Source organism: Aquarana catesbeiana, linkage group LG04 (genome assembly GCF_042186555.1).
Source record: "Aquarana catesbeiana isolate 2022-GZ linkage group LG04, ASM4218655v1, whole genome shotgun sequence".
Taxonomy (NCBI): domain Eukaryota; kingdom Metazoa; phylum Chordata; class Amphibia; order Anura; family Ranidae; genus Aquarana; species Aquarana catesbeiana.
Window position 1 is genome coordinate 327,011,800 of NC_133327.1, and position 18,136 is coordinate 327,029,935.

General features: G+C 45.8%; 1 protein-coding gene across 1 annotated transcript in view; it reads right to left on the reverse strand.

Moving 5' to 3' along the window:
• Positions 1-18,136, reverse strand: part of CEP162 (centrosomal protein 162) — a 205,699-nt gene that overhangs the window by 63,962 nt on the left and 123,601 nt on the right. Inside the window, exon 10 of the mRNA XM_073626889.1 lies at positions 5,959-6,150. Coding sequence (XP_073482990.1) covers positions 5,959-6,150 — 192 coding nt within the window. The remainder of the gene's footprint in view (positions 1-5,958; positions 6,151-18,136) is intronic.

An 18,136-nucleotide genomic window follows, 5' to 3' on the forward strand; every position in this document is an offset into this window, starting at 1 on the left:
GAATTTTTATTCCTATCCGAAACATGTTGGGCTCCTTTATACCACGCATGTGGATGCTTTCCCTTACCAGTATACACATTTGCGTGGTTTAGGTATTTTGTATGCATTGGTCATTACTTTTATAACCATGTTTTGTATATTCTAATAAAGTATTTTTTTCTTTTACTATTTCTGGGCATTCCTCATACCAATTACAATATTTAGTATGTTTCTTTTTCCTTTACCTTGATTTACCCATTGCTTACTCCCTTCCCATTCACCCGTACCATCCCAGGGTTTCCTTCTTTTTATCATTATTTGTTGCAATGTATTATAGGGATGTGGTGAACTGGGTATAAGTTCATTGTTACACTCATATATGGTAGTGCACCATTTTCTATTTAAACAGATCCTTTGAAAAGGTTCTTCATAGCCAGGGCCTTTGTTAGATTCCTTGGTAAGTTTGTTACAAAGAATCTTTCTGGAGGGTGATCCGAAAACTCTATCCTGTAACCTTGGGACAGCATGTCTAAAACATATTGACTTTCTGTCATGCTGGCCCAAAGGGGGAGGAAACTTTGAAGCCTTCCCCCCACTGGTACGCACGAGTCATTGCGTTTTACCGGAGGCTGTAGGAGGATGAAAAGGACATTTCCTTTTCCCTTTCCCTTCTGCGATGCCCAATTTTTCCTTTTCTCCTGGGGTTTGGTTTGTTCTTGAGCCCTTTGGGAACGAAAAAAACATTTAACTGGCTGTTTTTTCTTTCTGATAGGGAAAGACTTCTTTTTATCAGCTGTTTTATCCAGAATTGCATCTAAGTCAGGACCAAAAAAGCAAGTCCCCCAGGAACGGTATCCCACACAGCTTATTTTTGGATGCCACGTCCCCTGGCCAAGTTTTCAACCACAGAGCCCTTCTGGCCGAGTTAGCTAAGGCTGCAGATCTAGCTGTCATTTTGATTGATTCCGCTGAGGCATCAGAAATAAAGGCTACAGCGGCTAACAGAGTCGAAAATGAATCCAAAATTTCTTGTTTTGGTGAGTCTGCCGAAATATGGGCCTTAAGTTGATTTAACCAGAACTCGGTGTTCCTGGATATGACAGTAGTCGCCATAGCAGGTTTAAGATTTCCCATGACGGATTGCCAAGCCCTTTTAAGTAGCTGATCCATCCTTTTGTCCATGGGATCTTTTAACACCCCCATGTCCTCGAATGCCAAATCAGTTGACCTCGAGACCTGGGAAAACGCAGCATCTAGTTTGGGGCTTTTGTTCCAAACCGCTGCTGGATCCTCATCACAAGGAAAACACCTTTTTAAGGCTTTGGGAAAGAAAGGTTTTCTCTCTGGCTCTGTCCACTCTTTCTTAATAGTTTCAGAAATAACTGCGTGTACAGGGAAATTGCAATTTTTGTGCTCGCCGAGCCCTGCATACATTTTGTCATGTAGAGATAACTCCTTTCTTTCCTCTTACAGACCCAGTTGTGGTATAGATTGCTTTTAACAGGCCATCTACCTGTTCTAAAGACAACTTAGATTTTGAAGGTAAATTTTCTCTTTCCTTCCCCTCATCAGATTCCTCTCCAGACTGGGAGGGGGAATGTCCCTCTGGGGTAGGAGATGCCTCAGTCTCCACCCTCGGGACTACAAGTGAGCCCTGGGAGGAGTGTGAGGTAGTTGGCTGACTCAGGGATGGGTTTGCTAGAGAAGAGCGAAATGATTTAATAGTTGCATCAAGTTCTTTTTTAACAGATGCAATCAAGTCGCTGCAAGAGGAAGAAGCTTCCTTAACTAGTGAATCAATACAGGCTTCACATAAAGTCTTCTTCCATCCTTCAGGTAGTTTAGATTTACATGAAGGGCATTTCCTTTTTGCCACTGGATCAGAGCTCTTGGCCTGCCATGAGACAAAAAGAAGAAACCATCCCAGTGAGACAACCTGTCCTTTCTTCAAGGATGCTCACCACAGGTGCACAGTGAGAACTAGAGCTGCCTCATGTTCCCAGACAGGCCCCTGCCACCGGGGGGGGGGGGGGGGGGGGGGGGGGGGAAGAGAGAGAGAGAGAGAGAGAGAGAGAGAGAGAGAGAGAGAGAGAGAGAGAGAGAGAGAGAGAGAGAGAGAGAGAGAGAGAGAGAGAGAGAGAGAGAGAGAGCCCACAGTAAAAGGACAGTATACAACTGCCCCTTACCTGGGCCTTGCTGGTGCCTGCCCACTCACTGCCGCCATCGATTCCATCGCGGAGCGCTGCGTTGCTGTTATGTTGTGTGGCTAAAAACGTTGGTTCCGGACTCCAATAGCGCCAGTGCGGACGCCAAATAAGTACCATCCCCGTTCCTCCCCTTTCCCTCTGCAATTTCCAGCGGAAATGACGCTGTACGCCTGCTCCGTGGGCGCCACCCCCTTTCTAGATGCCTCACTTCCGGCGGATGGAGCCCCGCTGCCATCCCCAAGATGGTGGCGGTGCAATAGGCAACAGGCGGCGGACCAAAGAAAAAAAACAAACGGAACGGCAATTTTTTTTCAGGCTCCTGCAGAATCTAAGTATAGCGGGATTACAGCAGGATACAGGCAAACAGTTACTGGGGAGCAGGAAGAACTATGAGAGTGCTCACCAGCGCACTCGCATTTTATTTAGAACTACAATCCGTCTGCCGCAATTGATGGTCTGAGATAGACCACAGAGAGTCTGATGAGATCAGATTACCACATACAATGGCTATAAAAAGTCTTCTTGTCTTCATCTTCTTGTCTTCATCTTCTTTTCGGGCTGCTCCGCATCCATGATGGCATGGAGGGAGGCTCCCGCTGATTGACGCTTCTCTTCTGACGATTCTTAAATAACGAGGGTCGGGGCCACCCGGTGACCCCACCCCCCCTCTGACGCACGGGGACATGACGGGACTTCCCTGTGGCATTCCCTGTGACGCCACAGGGAAGTCCCATCAAGTTACCGTGCGTCAGAGGGGGGCGATGGAGACAAGAAGATGGAGAAGAGCGGGAGCCTCCCTCCATGCCATCATGGATGCGGAGTGGCCCGAGGAGAAGAAGGGAAGAAGACGCCAACGCCGCGGAGAAGATGCTGGACGAGAACACTGGAGGAAGAACCAGAAGACGAAGAAGATGAAGGAAGATAGAAGAAAGAAGAAGCATTTAAATAAAGGCATTGTCAAAAACTGTCTCTTGTCATTTTTAACATTTTTTACAGTTTTTTAGTGGAATGGTAAAGTACCCCCTTACTATTTCACACAGGGGGGAGGGCCGGGATCTGGGGGTCCCCTTGTTAAAGGGGGCTTCCAGATTCCGATAAGCCCCCTGCCCGCAGACCCCCACAACCACCGGCCAGGGTTGTGGGGATGAGGCCCTTATCATCAACATGGGGACAAGGTGTTTTGGGGGGCTACCCCAAAGCACCCTCCCAATGTTGAGGGCATGTGGCCTGGTACGGTTCAGGAGGGGGGGCGCTCTCTCATCCCCCCCTCTTTTCCTGCAGCCTGCCAGGTTGCGTGCTCGGATAAGGGTCTGGCATGGATTTTTGGGGGGACCCCACGCCGTTTTTTTTTTAATTTTGGCGCGGGGTTCCCCTTAATATCCATACCAGATCTGAAGGGCCTGGTATGGAATTTAGGGGGACCCCCCACGTCATTTTTTTGTTTTAATTTTGGTTTGGGGTTCCCCTGTGGGGAATTCCCATGCCGTTTTTATCAATGAACTTCTATGTGTATTGTCGGACCGGCAATGCATTAATAGCCGCGAGTAGTTTTAAATGACTTTTTTTCCTTTGAAATGTCATTTTGCTGTCAGACTGTTCTAAACACGGGAAACATGCGCCCCTTTACAGGCATACTATAGACACCCCCCAGGTACGAAATTTAAAGGGATATTAAACTTTTATTGTTTTACTTTAAGCATTATTAAAATCACTGCTCCCGAAAAAACGGCCGTTTTTAAAACGTATTTTGCATTGATCCATGTCCCCTGGGGCAGGACCCAGTCCCCAAACACTTTTTATCACAATACCATGCATATAAGCCTTTAAAATTAGCACTTTTGATTTCTCCCATAGACTTTTAAAGGGTGTTCCGCGGCATTTGAATTTGCCGCGAACACCCCAAATTGTTTGCTGTTCGGCAAACTTGCGAACAGCCCATGTTCGAGTCGAACATGAGTTTGACTCAAACTCGAAGCTCATCCCTACACATCATCAAAAGAACACCATACCCACCGTTAAGCATGGTGGTGGCAGCATCATGCTTTGGGGCTGTTTTTTTTTCAGCTGGAACAGGGGCCTTAGTCGAGGTAAAGGGAATTATGAACAGTTCCAAATACCAGTCAATATTGGCTCAAATTCTTCTGGATTCTGCTGGAAAGCTGAACATGAAGAGGAACATCTTTCAGCATGACAATGACCCAAAGCATACATCCAGATCAACAAAAGAATGGCTTCACCTGAAGAAGATTACAATGGCCCAGCCAGGGCCCAGACATGAATCTGATTGAAAATCTGTGGTGTAATCTGAAGAGGGCTGTGCACAGGAGATGCCCTCGGAATCTGACAGATTTGGAGTGTTTTTTCAAAAAAGAGTGGGCAAATATTGCCAAGCCAAGATGTGCCATGCTGATAGACTCCTACCCAAAAAGACTAAATATTGTAATAAAATCAAAAGGTGCTTTAACAAAGTATTAGTGTAAGGGTGTGCACACTTAGGCAACGATATTATTACTTACCTCCACCTAAAAGATTTCAGTTTGTTGTTCAACTGAGTTGTACAGTTTATAGGTCACATTAAAGGTGGAAAAAGTTCTGAAATTATTTATCTTTGTCTCATTTTTTCACAGAAACCTGACATTTTAAACAGGGGTGTGTAGACTTTTTATATCCACTGTATACCTAGGCCAACTGGTGTAATGTGTATTGCTGAAATGCCCTCCATGTTGATCTTGAGGCACAGACAAGGTAAAAGCTTCAGACGAGGAAAAGTGTAGATTAGGTTGAACTGATCACACAGAGTGACCAGAGAATCCACTGCTATGGTTAGAGGAGACCTGGTTCTGAAGACAACCCTGTTTGTTGTTGAATCTGGAAGGCAGGAGATCCACATTCTGTGTTCCCCACCAATGCCTACTCAGTAAGGAGTATTGGATAATGGAAGAGCGTAGCAAGGCTAGAACAGGTGCCAGCACCCTTGTTAAAAACTGGAGGTGCAGTGGACAACCCAAAAGGGAAGGGTGATCAATTGGTAGTGTTGTGTTCCAACATACAGCAAAACACAGTAACAGTTTATATGCTGGAAAGATGGGGAAATGCAGGCAAACATCCCTGATTTCCACTGAAGGGAAAAGTCTTAATACAGGAGACAAAAACTGGGTAGATTCCATACAGAAAGTTTTTTTATTTTTTTTATTTGTGTACACAAGGAGGAAAGTGTTGGATGCTTTCATGTCCAAAATGTGATGAATGGCCCCTATTGTTTTGCGAATGGTGAACAGGTTGGGCTACTGTCAAAAGTCACTGGGTGCTTCTAAGTGCCAGTGCCCTGGGGTCACATTACAGGCCTGCCCCACATCTTCCTCATCTTTCAAAATGACATTTGCTTCTCTGGGGAAAAAAAAGACATCAAATCTCCCAGGACACTAGCATAAAACTGAAGCAGGATGTACGTGAGGGGGTTATATTGCCTGTTCAATTTTTTGATAAATGTCCTGAAGATGAAATCATAACCCAGTGTTTCGAAATTCCATCTGATCCTTTGTCCCCCAATATACAATTAAAAAAATGGAGCAGCAGCACACTGATGAGGTCTTTCATCTGTTTTCTACCATTCAGTGGTTAACAGCTAGCTGATATGAAGGCAAATTCAGGTACTTACTGTACAATAGTTGCATATATGCGGTTATGTATTTTAAAGTCTGCCTGAATGTCAAGTTAAAGAAAAAAAAAAAATTTCAAAATCACTTTTGGTACAAACACTTTTGAATATTACCTGATTCTCCTGTGAGTATCTTTTTCAAGCTCTTTCCTGTTGAATCTGCTGTATCTACAAAAGATGGACTTGTATGGTCTGTGACTTTAAGATAATTCTTCTGCTCATCAGTGTCTTCTGCTAAATGGTTTACGTTTTGGTATGCTTGATGCAAAGCTTCCATTTCACTATTTGTGTATTGGTTTGATATACCTAAAAAAACAAAAAAAAACACAAAAAAATAAAACACAATTTTAATAAGCGTTTTTGTTTAAGTCATGTCAATAATACTATTTTTTTCCCCACTATATAGCACCGGTCTGCAGGTAGAATTAAGCCACAGATAAGCCACTGGCAAACACCCAATATCCTCCTTTTCTCCACTGCACAGCCCCAGTCTGTGGGCAGGTCAAGCCATAGAGGAGACCTCATCAGTCACCCCTTCAGATCATTCCTGTCTGTGATATGGGTATGTAGGAAATTAGAGGAACAAAGAATGCAGTGTATAAGCATATACATTCAGAAGGCAGAACTGGAGTATACGCACAGGAGTGCCAATGTTACATAGGGAAGATCAGTCTGCAGAGCATTGATAAAGAGAAAGAGGAAGTGCAAGTCACTGGCAGGATCACCAGGTACTATACTGCAATGTTTTTTTTTCAGGAAAAAAAGGGATACAGACAGAATTTTATTTCAAGGTCTCTATGAAAGAAATACATTTTGGGTTTACAGACACTTTAAAATAAGTCTCATGTGATAATAGGAGGCAGGAGAGTGAAGATTATTTGCAGTCTACAGCATAAATACCATAATGAAGAAAACCTACTGCGGAAGTGGAAAATAGTTACAGGCATGCATACATCACAGATCACCACATGTGCCATTCAAAAGAAATTCAATATCAAGTCTCATGATTTTGATGCTACACAGAGAAACACGAAAAGCAATCAAAAACACTGACGCGATCATTAAAGCAATTTTCCTACGCATATTAACACCTTTTCAGCCATGTGCCATACAGCTCATAGCAACAAAACTGATTTCTGCTATTTTTTGATCACAGTCACAAAAGCACAATTTCTTTTATTATGGTCAAGGTGTGTTAAATGTGGAGTTATCACTCTCTCATACTGGTCACTGGAAGTGCAACATAGTACTTCATGGCAATGAACTCTGAGGATCTGAAAAAAAGAATTGTTGCTCTACACAAGGACGGCGTAGGCTATATGAAGATTGCCAAGACACTGAGACTGAGCTGCAGAACGGTGGCCAAGACCATACAGCTGTTTAACAAGACTGGTACCACTCAGAACAGGCCTCGCCATGGTCGACCAAAGAAGTGCTGCCAGCATTGCTGCAGAGGTTGAAGGGGTTTGGGGGTCAGCCTGTCAGTGCTCAGACCATATGCCGCACACTGCATCAAATTGGTCTGCATGGCTGTCATCCCAAAAGGAAGCCTCATCTAAAGATGATGCACAAGAAAGCCTGAAAACAGTTTGCTGAAGACAAGCAGACTAAGGACATGGTTTACTGGAACCATGTCCTGTGGTCTGAGACCAAAATAAACTTATTTGGTTCAGATGATGTCAAGTGTGTGTGGCAGCAACCAGGTGAGGAGTACAAAGACAAGTGTGTCTTGCCTACAGTCAAGCATGGTGGTGGGAGTGTCTGGACGGGGGCTGCATAAGTGCTGCCGGTACTGAAGAGCTACAGTTCATTGAGGGAACCATGAATGCCAACATGTACTGTGACACACTGAAGCAGAGCATGATCCCCTCCCTTCGGAGACTGGGCTGCATGGCAGTATTCCAACAGTACAACGACCCCAAACACACCTCCAAGACGACCACTGCCTTGCTAAAGAAGCTGAGGGCAAAGGTGATGGACTGGCCAAGCATGTCTCCAGACCTAAACCCTATTGAGCATCTGTGGGGCATTCTCAAATGGAAGGTGGAGGAGCGCAAGGTCTCTAACATCCACCAACTCCGTGATGTCATCATGGAAGAGGACTCCAGTGGCAACCTGTGAAGCTCTGGTGAACGCCATGCCCAAGAGGGTTAAGGCAGTGCTGGGAAATAATGGGGCCACACAAAATATTGACACTTTGGGCCCAATTTGGACATTTTCACTTAGGCGTGTACTCACTTTTGTTGCCAGCGGTTTAGACATTAATGGCTGTGTTGTTATTGTGAGGGGACAGCAAATTTACACTGTTATACAAGTTGTACACTCACTAATTTACATTGTAGCAAAGTGTAATTTCTTCAGTGTTGTCACATGAAAAGATATAATGAAATATTTACAAAAATGTATCACTGGATGAATGCAGGCAATTGCAATAGTTTTCTATGTGGCATGTTTACAATACACACTTTTTTCACACATACATGGATGTAAACATGCATAAACAGAAAATATGCCTTTAAATTCACATTAGGCAGAAAAACGCGCATTAAAAAAGTAGGCAAATCGTGTATAAAAACATACTTGTACTTACAGTATATACTTACCTATTTTCAGCTTGCTCCGGTCTGGTCACATTATCCGGTGTCAGCCAGCGGCAGCTGCAGGGGAATGGAGACAGCGCCAGGGATGGACTGGCCATCGGGACTACCGGGAGATTCCCGGTGGGCCTATGGGCTTAGTGGGCCAGTTTACAGTGACAGCCCGATTCTCTGCGCTCCTCTGCTTATGAGAGTATAAGCGAGGACCTGCTCCGCTCCTCCCACACATCCACAGCCAATCAGCGGGTAGTGTACCCTTCCCAGCCTGCCACATTTGAATACACAGGTGCTGGAGCGGGGCTGAATGGGGCACGAGGAAGGAGAAAACACAGTATCTGAAGCCAATAGAAGAAGGTATGACCACAGCTACAGCAAAATCAGCCCTGCAGCACAGAGTGCTAGCTGAATGGGAACAAGATGGTGGGACTCGGGAGCAATGTCACATGTACACTGGCTGCAGTGTCTTCCAAAAATCTATGCCCTCAGGCAGTGTGCAGGTTACCAATCTGTCCTCTCTTCTTCCTCTTGTCTTGCTCTGTACTTTTTTTTTTTTTTTTTTATAGCTGCCTTTCCTGCACACTGCTATAACACACTGATAAGATCTGCTGGGCATTCTCCATCCAGTGATAATATGGCACATGGCTAACTGTTAACCATTTCAGCTTCTTTTCAGTTATTTAGCCAGAGCTCTGTGTGTGCTGCACTGTTTGTGTGATGTTTTTTGGAAGGATTTACTGCTAGTTCAGGCTAGATGCTTCACAGACCCATTAACTGTTTATTGTCCTCCACTAATCCTGACCAGTTCACTGTTTGTAAGACACTTTGTATTTTGGAAATTGGATTTGGTGCTGTCTTCTGTCACATGGATGTACTTTCAAGGAAGATTACTGACTTGATCTTGCAGAGCTGGTTTAGAGTGGAGCAACCCTGTGATACATTACACTTTTACACTGGGTTTAGCCATAAATGCAGTCTCTGACCATCTCCTGTACCATGTCCCCAGTCTCTGACCATCTCCTGTACCATGTCTCCAGTCTCTGACCATCTCCTGTACCATGTCTCCAGTCTCTGACCATCTCCTGTATTATGTCTCCAGTCTCTGACCATCTCCTGTATTATGTCTCCAGTCTCTGACCATCTCCTGTATTATGTCTCCAGTCTCTGACCATCTCCTGTATTATGTCTCCAGTCTCTGACCATCTCCTGTATTATGTCTCCAGTCTCTGACCATCTCTTGTACTATATGAACCAGAAAGAATTACCGCGCTACCTAAAATCAAATAGTGAATAATGTGAAAAAAGCTGCAGCTCAAATATTGTGAGATGTGCACAAATACAATAAGTAGTAAAAAGACATGAGCTGCGCTACAAAAAACAAATGTAGAAAACAAATGGGAAAAAAAAGATCCATGATGGACCCAGACATGCATCAAAAAACAAGCACCACAGATACCAAAAACAATGATAAAGTGATGGAAAAACATGAATGAATGGTCCCAGCAATAAAGGAATAATATAAAGTCCATGAATAAAAGATCCAGTGATGTTCAGTAGAGGTGAAATGAGGCTTATCAGTCCCACAGATAACACCATGTGAAGAGATCCACCACTGTATAAATTGCACGCTTACCAGAGGGCAAGCTTATATAAGCTTGTATAGCAACCTGATGCCCAATCAGTGGTACCGTCACAACACGACTTCCCTAATATGAAACTGGAGACAAACAGGATGGCTCCGTCCTGTTTGTCTCCAGTTTCATATTAGGGAAGTCGTGTGAGGCAGTCAGCAGGAGGGACCCAAAGAAATGAGAAAACGGCTCTCCATAGTGTAAATCAGTTATAGCCCAAATTTTATTAAAATTAAAGTTTGCACTTACGTAGAAAATGCAGATAAAAGCATAGGATAAAAACAGCAGCCGGCCGGCTTGTAAATACCCATTCAGGACGAGGCACTCAGCGATGATGTCAGCGCATCAACCATCCTTTTTACATCTCCTGTACTATGTCTGCAGTCTCTGACCATCTCCTGTACTACGTCTGCAGTCTCTGACCATCTCCTGTATCATGTCCGTAGTCTTTGACCATCTCCTGTAGTATGTCCGCAGTCTCTGACCATCTCCTGTAGTATGTCCGCAGTCTCTGACCATCTCCTGTACTATGTCTCCAGTCTCTGACCATCTCCTGTACTATGTCCGCAGTCTCTGACCATCTCCTGTAGTATGTCTGCAATCTCTGACCATCTCCTGCAGTATGTCTGCAATCTCTGACCATCTCCTGTAGTATGTCTGCAGTCTCTGACCATCTCCTGCAGTATGTAGTATGGTCTCTGACCATCTTCTGTAGTATGTCCGCAGTCTCTGACCATCTCTTGTAGTATGTCTGCAGTCTCTGACCATCTCTTGTAGTATGTCTAGTTTTATATACTGTTTTTGTGCGTGTTCGCAAAATAAAAGTGGGCCAGTCTGGATAAAGTCCAGGGCCAAATTTTTGTCCCAGTCCAGTTCTGGACAGCGCCCAGCAATGGATATGAAAGCTAGGAGCAATGACGCCACCCATGGCCTCCCAGGGTGCAGCAGTTGTTAGTGGTCCCTAGTTGTTAGTGGTCCCTCCTCTTCCCTGCAGTTGCCAGTGGCTGACACAGGGGACCTGGATCACATGACCAAACCAAAGCGGGCTGAAAATAGGTAAGTATATAAATCTATTTTTTACACAGGTTAGTTAGTGTAGGCACTAAGAGGGGGAGGGAACATTTTTAACACTAAGTAGGCATTTTACTTTAACCCCTTCATGCCGTGTACATGCAGCCTCACTGCACTGTTTTTTTTTTTTTTTGTTTTTTTTTTACGTGGGGCCGCATATATATGTGTTTCTCCCCTTGTGCTAGGAGCGTGCCGCATGGCACACTCCCAGCACAGAGACCAGGGTCTCACCAAGAGCCCCAGGCCCTGTACCAACCATCAGGACCCAAGTCTCCTGATTCCGGGTCACCTGATCGCTGTATAGCCTCTGATTTGCTACTACAGTGATCAGTCACTGTGAAGCCCACCCTTGTGTTTTTTCTTTTTGTGAACAGAGAAAGATGATACAATGTATCTTTTCTCATTCCTTGCAGTAAGAGAGAAAAAGAAAAAGTGTTTGTAAAAATTTTTTTAAACGAATAAATATTAAAAAATAAAATAAAGTAAAATACTTATGCCGCATACACACAATCTGAATTTCCATCAGAAAAAACTTTGATGGTTTTTCAGACGGAATTCCGCTCAAGCTTGCCTTGCATACACACGGTCACACAAAAGTTTCCTGAACTTTCAACCGTCAAGAACGTACACTACAACGAGCCAAGAAAATGAAGTTCAATGCTTCCGAGCATGCGTCAAATTGTTTCCCAACATGCGTGATTTTTTTGCGCGTCTGAAATGCATACAGATGAACGCATTTTCAGATAGGAACTTTTCCCGACCGAAAAATAGAGAACATGCTCTCAATCTTTTGCTGGCTGGAATTCCGCCAGCAAAAGACCGATGGAGCATACACACGGTCCCATTTTCCGACAAAAAGCTCTCATCTGAGTTTTTCTGGTGGCATTTCCGATCGTGTGTACGCGGCATAACTTAGATCAATGTTTGATCTAGGTCAGTGCCAGGGTTAGTGTTTGGGTCAAGTAAGGGTCAAAGGTCAAGGTCAGTATATTTTGGGTACAAACAACAAATAACATACACATATGTGATATTGTTGCGATTGTCAGGAGCAGGAGAATTTATTTTGGGTTATTCTTTGGTGGTAGTTTATGGTAGTAACAAGAAATATATTATAATAGGATTTTTTAAAACAGCTTACCTGTAAAATCCTTTTCTTTCGAAGGACATCACGGGACACAGAGCCACAGTAATTACTGATGGGTTATATAGGTATCACTGGTGATTGGACACTGGCACACCCTATCAGGAAGTTCAACCCCCTATATAATCCCTCCCCCTTGCAGGGATACCTCAGTTTTGTAGCCAAGCAATATAGTGTATTAGAAGAGGGGCGGGACCTCTGTGTCCTGTGATGTCCTTCGAAAGAAAAGGATTTTACAGGTAAGCCGTTTTAAAAAATCCTATTTTCTTTCTCGAACATCACGGGACACAGAGCCACAGTAATTACTGATGGGATGTCCCAGAGCAATGCTACCTGAGGGGGGGGAACCACGACCAAGTAGGGTGCAATCAGACCTGAGGACCCTGTACCGCTGCCTGCAGCACACTACGCCCAAAGGCGATATCCTCATGCCTTCTCACATCCACCTGATAGAATCTGGTGAATGTATGAACTGAAGACCAGGTTGCGGCCTTGCAGATTTGAGCCATAGAGGCCCGGTGATGCACTGCCCAAGAAGCACCAATAGCCCTTGTGGAATGTGCCCTGATCTGAAACGGAGGAATCTTCTGTTTCAAACCGTAAGCTTGAATGATCAACTATCGAATCCATTTAGAAATGGTAGCTTTTGACGCTGCCTGTCCTCTATTGGGACCCTCTGGCAGCACAAACAAAACATCCGTCTTGCGGATCTGAGTAGTTGCCCCTAGATAGGCCTTAACTGCTCTTACTACATCCAACGAATGTAGAGATCTCTCTTCCGGAGAACAGGGATCTGGAAAAAAGGAAGGTAGAACAATGTCTTGGTTTAAATGAAAATCAGAAACCACCTTCGGTAAAAAACTAGGATGAGGGCGTAGTACCACTCTATCCTTGTGTATAATCAAATAAGGCTCCTTACAGGAAAGAGCTGCTAATTCTGATACTCTTCTAGCAGAAGAGATGGCCACCAGAAAAATTAATTTCCTTGTCAACAAGACCAAAGGAATCTGACTTATTGGTTCAAAAGGCTGTTTCTGTAACACAGCCAGGACCAAATTCAAGTCCCAGGGGTTTAGGGGCGCTTTAACCGGAGGATTAAGAAGCATCACCCCCTGCATAAAGTTTCGGACCAAAGAATGCGAAGCAAGTGGCCGCTGAAATAATACTGATAAAGCAGAAACCTGGCCCTTGATGGTACTCAAGGCCAGCTTCATCTCTAATCCCATCTGTAGAAAATCAAGGATTCTACCTATGACATATTTCCTGGGATGCCAACCTCTGGATTCACACCAGGTTATATAAGCCTTCCAGACGCTATGATAAATCATCCTGGAAGCTGGCTTCCTTGCATTAATCAAGGTAGATATGACAGGACCTGAGAGCCCACGACTCTTCAGAACATGGGTCTCAATAGCCAAACCGTCAAATTTAGCGTTTGTAAGGCAGGATGGAACACTGGACCCTGAGATAACAGGTCTGGGCGTACCGGTAGGGTCCACAGGGAACCCACCGTCATCCTTACTATTTCTGCATACCAAGTCCTTCTGGGCCAAGCGGGGGCCACCAGAAGTACCGACTTCCTTTCCTGCCTGATCCTGCGAAGGAGTTGTGGTAGTAGCAGAATAGGCGGGAATGCGTAAATCAGTGAGAACCGATGCCACGGAATCACCAACGCATCCGTCCCGCATGCAAGAGGATCTTTTGTCCTTGCCACAAATCTGTCTATCTTTTTGTTGAATCGGGATGCAAAGAGATCTACATCTGGAACCCCCCCATCTTTGGCATATGGCCCAAAAGACGTCGGGATGCAGAGACCATTCCCCTGGAAGTAACCTGCTGGCGACTTAGATAGTCCGCCTGCCAATTCTCTATTCCCGGGATGAAAACTGCCGATATGCATGGCACATGCATCTCTGCCCAGACTAAGATCTGGTTCACCTCTTTTTGAGCAGCTCGGCTCCGGGTGCCTCCCTGATGATTGACATAAGCCACTGCTGTGGCATTGTTGGACTGGATCCTGACCGGACAACCCTGTAGCCTGATAGTCCAGGCTTTTAGAGCTAGATGTATCGCCCGGATCTCCAGAATGTTGATGGGTAAGGTCCTCTCTGTCTTGGACCATACCCCTTGGACCGCAGCCTGTTCCAGAACTGCTCCCCAACCTGACAGACTGGCATCTGTTGTTACCACCGTCCAGGTAACCGGTAGAAAGGATTTCCCCTTCTGCAGGTTTTGTATGAGCCACCAATTGAGGCTCTGACACACCGCATGCGACAGGTGCATCGGAAAGTCTAATGCCTGAACCTTCTTGTTCCAGGTCGACAGAATACTGTGTTGCAGCATTCTTGAGTGAAACTGAGCATAGGGAACTGCTTCGAATGAAGACACCATCTTCCCCAGTAGCCTCATACAAAGGCGGACTGAGGGACCCTTCTTGGTCCTTACTGTCAGAATCAGCTCTCTCAAAGCAGTGATCTTTGCCTGGGGTAGAAATATTTTCTCCTGGCTTGTATCTATAATCAGACCTAAATACTCCAGTCTTCTTACTGGTTTTAGGAAAGACTTTGAGGATCCAACCCAGGTGTTCTAGATACCTGACCGTGGTCCTCAAGTTTCCATTCAAAGAGGCTACCGACCGGTCTATCAAGAGCAGGTCGTCTAGGTATGCTATGACAGCTATACCCTGAGCCCTTAATCTGGCCAGAGGAGGAGCCAAGATCTCTGTGAACATTCGAGGTGCAGTGGCTATCCCAAAAGGCAGAGCCACAAACTGGAAATGGCGCCCTCCTACCTCGAAGCGCAGAAACTTCTGATGAGCAGGAAAAATGGGCACATGCAGATATGCATCTCTGATGTCTATTGATGCCAGAAATTCTCCTCCCTGCAGGGTGGGAACTACTGTTCGAATTGATTCCATGCGGAAGGATTGAATCCTTAGGAATCGGTCCAGATCCCTTAAGTCCAAAATGGGCCTGACATCCCCATTTGGCTTTTGGACCGTAAAAAGGTTGGAATAGAAGCCCAATCCCTGGTCCTTTGCAGGAACTATCATAATGACCTCCTGCGACAAAAGTCGCTCTAACTCTAGAAGGAGCGACTGCTTCTTCTCTGGGTCTCTGGGAACATTTGATCTGAGGAACCGAGGAGAAGGGAATTCCTGAAACTCCAGCTTGTACCCTAAGGTTACCGTGGAGACTACCCATCTGTCCTGGAAGTCCTCGTGCCAGAGCTCTGAGAACTGTCGCAGTCTTCCCCCCACTCGAGTGAGCGGGGGCGCCCCCTCATGCAGAGGTCTTAGTGTTTTGCCTAGTAGGCTTCTTTCCCCAGGACTTCTTTTGTCCCTGGGGTTGACTCTTGTCTCTGGACCCCGATGGAGGCGGCCGTCGAGACTGCCTGGAGGCTGAAGCCCCCGGCGCTGGGGAAAGAGTCCGTTTGAAAGAGGGACGCTTACTCTTCTTCTTGACAGGTAAGAGAGTGCTTTTCCCACAAGAGATTCTCTTGATATAGTTATCCAAGTCCTCTCCAAACAACCTTGCACCACGAAATGGAAACCCAGCCAGTAGCTTCTTACATGGTGCTTCGGCTGACCAATTTTTCAACCATAGGATTCTACGTATATGCACCAACCCCAGTGAAAGACGGGAGGTTTGCACGATAGAATCTCTAATGGCGTCAACCACAAATCATAAGGCCGCTGGAAGGTTAGCAAACCCCTGGGCCTGCTGTTCAGGTAATACTTTGATGACCTGCTTAACATGGTCTCTTAAGTATTGACAGACTCCAATCGCTGCTACTGCAGGTTGGGCCACTGATCCTGCTAAGGAGAAAACATCCTTCAATAGGGATTCCATCCTTTTATCTACAGGATCCCTGAGCATCTGAGCATTGTCTACAGGACAAGTCAGGCTATTATTTACGGAGGAAATGGCGGCATCAATAGCCGGTATTCCCCACATTTTAATAAACTTTTCTTCCATCGGATAAAGTGTTGAAAACTTTCTCGGCGGAAAAAAACGTTTGTCTGGGTGATCCCACTCAGAATAAATAAGCTTTTCAAGTAAAGTATGAACAGGAAAAGCATGTGCTGCTTGGAAAGGTTTCAGTGACCCCAAAGCAGAAGAGGATTCTTTAGCAGTTTCAGGTATGGGCAACTTAAATGTGGAGCGGACCAATCCAGTGAGGATCTGCACTAAGACTTTCTCCTCTTGGGAAGTCGCAGAGGGTCCCTCTCCACCTGAATCCTCCGAAGAGGAATCATCCATCCCATCCCGATCCTCTGAAAGGGATTCATCTCCTTTATCCCAGAGCTCCTCTGTCTGAGGGTCTTGGGGAACAGAGGAAAGCCTAGTGCGTTTTCTTCCACTGAGTGAAGACGTAATCACGACCAGTAATCTTTCCTCTAGACCATTAATGGTTGAGGAAAAAACCTCTTGTGTAATATATACAGGGGCTGAAGTGCCAGAAGCAGGTGTAGCCCCTGACCCCGATGGCTCTCCCTGGCTAGCCGTCCCTGGCCCATCTTTAGGGGGGGGAGGATGCTGCCGACAGGGGGCCCTCAGAACCTGAACGAGATCCCCTAGTGTCTCTGGTTCCTGGGGTGCTTGAACCTCTTCTACCCATAGTGCAAAGCAACAAGGTGTGAGGTATACAAATGAACACTGCCCGCTGAGCGATGTAGTCTGGCTAAAAGCCTTGCTACCTAATGCTCAGTCTGGTATTACTTCAGTAAATGCTGCCTAGGAGAATGCCTGTGTCCCACCTTACATGCGACCGTCAGCTCTGTGTCTCTCAGAAGGCTGAGTGCACCTGTACAGAGTGCCTTTTATAGCCTGCAGCTGGCCTGAGTGGGAGTCTAAGCACTCTGTGCTGACGTCCCGCCCCCTCCTCTACCGCCCCCCCCCCCCTCGAGTTTTGAAAAAAACGAGCGCTTCCCGCACTGCCGACTCTCCTGTCATGCTTCTGGAGAAAAGGCTGGGGATGGGGGGGGGGGAGGGAGGGAGGCTGGTAACAAGATCTGCCTGAACGGCTATCTTCAGAGATGGTGACCATTAGGCCGCAGAGCCCGGGTGGTGTAACCACTTTCTAGACCCCTGTGGCCCCTCTCTAGCCTGGGGGGAACATTCAAACATAAGAAATCCCCCTTTCCACCTTACCTACTTGCAGCCTGCTTTGAGATGCTGGGACATAATCAGCACTGAACACCTGAGACAGTCAGTCAGCATGTGTAGGTTTGTGCTCTTGGCAGCCCCCGGTGGTCACAATAGGCATAGCATGCATTTACCTTAAAGGAGAAAAGCCACTAGAACTCAAAAATTCTGTGGAATCTCCTCTTACCTTATCCAGCCGCAGGGTGCTGTTTACACAGACCCAATCTTCACCTCTCACGGTGGGCTCCGTTTGAAAAAACCGTCAGAGACTGGGGCCCCCATCAGTAGGGGGATCCAACAGTTCTGGGACCGTAAAGCACCTCGCCAGAAATTAGGAAGTTTAAAGCCATTTTCTGATCTGCGGGGTCCAGCTCTCTAAAAAGAGAAGCATTACGGGTAAAACCTCGTTTCTTCGGACACGAGGCCCGGGTACCATTCAATTCGGCCATGAAAAGACACTTTGAATGGATCCGGTTCGCCTGGCTTGCCCCAGTATAGGATCTTAGGATATTCCCTTTGGAGCTCAGCACAGGACATCTTTACACGTCCATCACCTAAGACACTGGCGTAAAAACTGAGGTATCCCTGCAAGGGGGAGGGATTATATAGGGGGTTGAACTTCCTGATAGGGTGTGCCAGTGTCCAATCACCAGTGATACCTATATAACCCATCAGTAATTACTGTGGCTCTGTGTCCCGTGATGTTCG